At 41.2% G+C, this 4,147-nt stretch overlaps 1 protein-coding gene across 1 annotated transcript; it reads left to right on the top strand.

The window, feature by feature from the left end:
* Positions 1-3,631: 3,631 nt before the first annotated feature.
* On the top strand, positions 3,632-4,147 carry LOC147394357 (uncharacterized). The gene has a single exon (XM_086453280.1). It carries the CDS (start codon positions 3,632-3,634, stop codon positions 4,145-4,147), a length of 516 nt encoding a protein of 171 aa, XP_086309406.1.

The raw sequence follows: 4,147 nt of genomic DNA, 5'->3' as shown, positions 1-4,147 counted from the left end.
TGCACGAGAACACATATTGCATTTTCTAAAGGCACTAAGTGAACATGAATGTGACGTAGACCTATGGCTAAGGGAGTTTTCAAAGTCGCTTACTGGGTGAGCATATACATGGTACAACAATTTAGCTGTCAGTTTTATACCTTCATGGAGGCACCTAGTGAATGCTTTTCACAGAAAGTTCTTCCATGTCAATGAGCAAGTGACACTCACAAATTTGAGTCGTCTTCAACAAAATCATGACAAGCAACTCAACGCATATGTAAGGCGATTAAAAAACAATGCTATGGATTTTCATGAATCTGTTGAAGAGTCTCGACTAGTGGAGATGTGCATTTCAGGGATAGTCATCTCTTTTCGAGCTCACTTAGAAAATTGGAGGATCTTGTCATTTTTAGATCTTCACGACGCTGCCAAGCAAACGGCGGCATCAGTAGTTGTAAGCATTGAGAAGGCGAGAGTATGGAAGGAGCCTAGGCAGTCCCGTATGGAGAAGCGTCGAGCTCAGCATGCATTCGCCATGGATGATAGAGTAAAGTGGCGGTTGAATGACGACCAGAACACATTCCAAGAAAATCGAAAAAAGGACATTAATGAAAACCTCAATTTCCCTTATACAATAGAAGAGGTCGAAGAAATTTTAGATGCCTGGATTCAAGACGACATCACATGCCTACCTCCTACTATGAGGAAAGTCACACCCTGACTATTATCTAACCCATGGTTTTGTCGGTATCATTGATTCTTGGGGCATCCAACAAAAGAATGCAATACTTTAAAGTGAATATTCTCAGAGAAACATACCAATGGAGAACTGCATTTTAAGGATAACGCGGAAGAGATGACTAGCAAGAATCCGTGCCAAATCATGATCCCCAAGCTGCGATGACGACGGTTGGTGTGTCAAGTTTAGACGTTGTGGGGAAGGAATTTTCCGCAATCACATCAAGAGTTCAAATTACAGCAGTATTTCAAACAATTTTTTGAGAAGTTGGAGTTCATGAAGGAAAAATGTTATGAGGCCGCACTAACTTTGGTGGCAATATCGACTCTGGATGAAGGGTAATTAGTAGCAACACAAGATTATGATTCTAACGGGTCCATCACTTTCACGGATTCCGAGGTACCCGTAGATACAAACTACATGCATCCATTGTATATTAATGCCCTACTAAACAAGCACGAATTGAGAAGAGCTTTTGTTGACACCAGTTCATCCTTGAATCTACTACCAGTTGGAAGGTTAGATGTCATTGGTATACCACAACATAAGCTGGTTCAAATACCCAACAAAATAAATTCAGGGATTTAGCAAGCACAGTTTTAGCACGATAGGGTGTATCACAGTCGATTTGCATGTCGGACATGTACAATCGTCAACGTGCTTTCACTTATTAGAGACGGATGTCTCGTATCACATGTTGCTAGGGCACCCGTGGTTACACGCGAACAAGGTTATTGCTTCATCATACTATCAATGTGTGAAGGCATTTGCTCTGGGGAAAGTGCTGACAATTCCAACCTTTGAGCGGCTTTTTGCACTAGAAGAGACTCATTTCATGGAGGCCACTTTTTTTTTATAAGGAGGCCCTATCGAGAAAGACGATGAGTCAAATACTCTCTGCCCCCTTACTTGTATGGGATGACATAAATAAATCAACAAAGAAGGCACCAAAGACTACGAAGGTGGAAAGAGTCACATTGCCTAGTGGCATGGTTATCTATCGTTTATGACGGTCCAAAAAGGGGGACGACGACGACTCCTCTAGAAAAATTAATGAGGTGCATGTCGCTACAGGTGATGGAAATGAGGTAGTGGAGGTACCTCCACACATAAAAGGAGAGGATGAAGCAGGAGAGCAATTACAAGAGACGAAGGTACCAGGCGCCCTTTATTTATAAGCAAAACATTTGCTCTGCACGAACATGATGGAATGATAAAGCTATAACTAGAGTCTCCAGACATATTCGCATGGAAATATAATGAGATGCTCAGCCTAGAAGAAACCATAGTTGTACATTGCCTTCATGTTAATGTTGGATCTTGTACTGTTAAATAGGCGCCTAGACACTTCCGACATGAGATAGAAGAACAAATCAAGGAGGAGATCCAAAAGCTCCTATCAGTAGGTTTTATAAAGCTTATATAGCACCCATTATGACTGGCCAATGTTGTTCTGGTGAAGAAAAAGAACAAGAAAATCTAGTACTAGATTTTCTTGTTCTTTTTCTTCACCAGAACAACATTGGCCAGTCATAATGGGTGCTATATAAGCTTTATAAAACCTACTGATAGGAGCTTTTGGATCTCCTCCTTGATTTGTTCTTCTATCTCACGTAGTATTGTGTGGACTTTCGAAACTTACATAAAACTTGTTTGAAAGACGAGTTCCCCCTGCTGATCATCAAACTTTTGCAGGAAGTGACAGTTAATCATGAGATTTTCTCATTCATGGATGGTTTCATTGGATATAATCAAATACGTATGGCGCCTAGTGACGTAGAAAAAATGGCATTTCGGACACCAATCAAAATTTCTTCTTTACTATGATGAAGTTCGGGTTAAAGAACATGGGAGCCACATACCAACACGCCATGACCACGATCTTTCATGACATGCTACACTCGGATGTAGAAGACTATGTTGACGACATAGTTGTGAAAAGTAAAGATTGCCCAAAGCACTTGGAAACCCTAAGAAGAGTGTTCGAATGATGTTAGATGTTCAGATTGTGCATGAACCATCTTAAGTGTGCATTTGGAGTACCCTCAGGGCATTTCTTAGGCCTTATAAAAGTGGAGTTGAAGTCAACTTGGACTAGGTCCCTTCCACTTCAAGCATGAGTCCTCCTCAACATTGGAAAAATTGAAGAGTTTTCTCGGAAAAACTTCTTACATCAGGAGATTTATCCTTGGGCTAGCTCAACTGGTTTCCCCATTCTCTCCACTACTCAAAAAGGGAGCTCGTTATGAGTGGAATAAATAGGGAGTACACATACCACGATGGCACTAATTCCTCAAAACCATTATCCATATATGTTATCGCGATAGATGAAGCAATAGGCACCCTTTTGGCCCAAGAAGATGAGGCGGGACATGAGAGACCAATATATTACATTTGCCGAGCGCTAAGGGGAGTGGAGATGCGATACTCGAAAGTAGAAAGGATGTGTCTCTCTTTAGTTTAGGCCTCTTAAAAATTCAGGCATTATCTACTGGCTAATGAAGTCTGGGTCATAACAAAGGTCGATCCGATTAGGCATCTTTTATCCCATCCAGCCTTAACGGGAAAGGCAGCGAAATGGTTACTTTGACCAATGGAATTCGATTTTAAACACGTTGTGCCTAAAGCCATTAAAGGATAAGCAGTGGCTGATCTCTTAGCGACTTTTTTGGGGACTGACTCCACCTCAGTTAGTAAAGAACTTTGAGGTAATTGGCCAGAAGTAGCGATGGTGAGTAAGTCGGAGAATTGGATGATGTATTTCAACGGGTCATCTATGTCAAAAGGAGGAGGCATCGGCCTTGTGTTTGAAGCACCTGATAAGCAGTGGCTGATCTCTTAGCGACTTTTTTGGGGACTGACTCCACCTCAGTTAGTAAAGAACTTTGAGGTAATTGGCCAGAAGTAGCGATGGTGAGTAAGTTGGAGAATTGGATGATGTATTTCAACGGGTCATCTATGTCAAAAGGAGGAGGCATCGGCCTTGTGTTTGAAGCACCTGACAAGATGATAATATTACTATCATTCAAGTTGGACTTCATCTGTAGTAATAATGAAGCTGAATCCGAGGCATTTTTACTCGGTCTCACACTAACAAGACATATGGGAATCAAGAATTTAGACATCAAGGGAGATTCATATCTTTTAGTAAACCAAATGAATGATACATTTGCATTGAAGAAGATACGTTTGGCACCTTATCAGTCGAAAGCACAACATTTGCTCAAATTTTATGAAAAGGCCACAGTTACGCATATAGGTAGAAACTCCAATAGACATGCTGACGCCTTGGAAATGCTAGCCTCACAATTAAAATTCAAAGGGGAATTCTACGATGTTGAATTCTTTAAGAGGAAGGTCCCCTATTCATGGAGTGCGAAGACCGAGAATGAGAGATTGAAGAAGGGGACTGACGGAAGGAGTTGA

This window comes from Akebia trifoliata, chromosome 9 (assembly GCF_017979445.1).
Source record: "Akebia trifoliata isolate Shusen 1 chromosome 9, ASM1797944v1, whole genome shotgun sequence".
Lineage (NCBI taxonomy): Eukaryota > Viridiplantae > Streptophyta > Magnoliopsida > Ranunculales > Lardizabalaceae > Akebia > Akebia trifoliata.
Note: the sequence above shows the minus strand (reverse complement) of the source record. Positions and strands in the feature narration are given on the sequence as shown.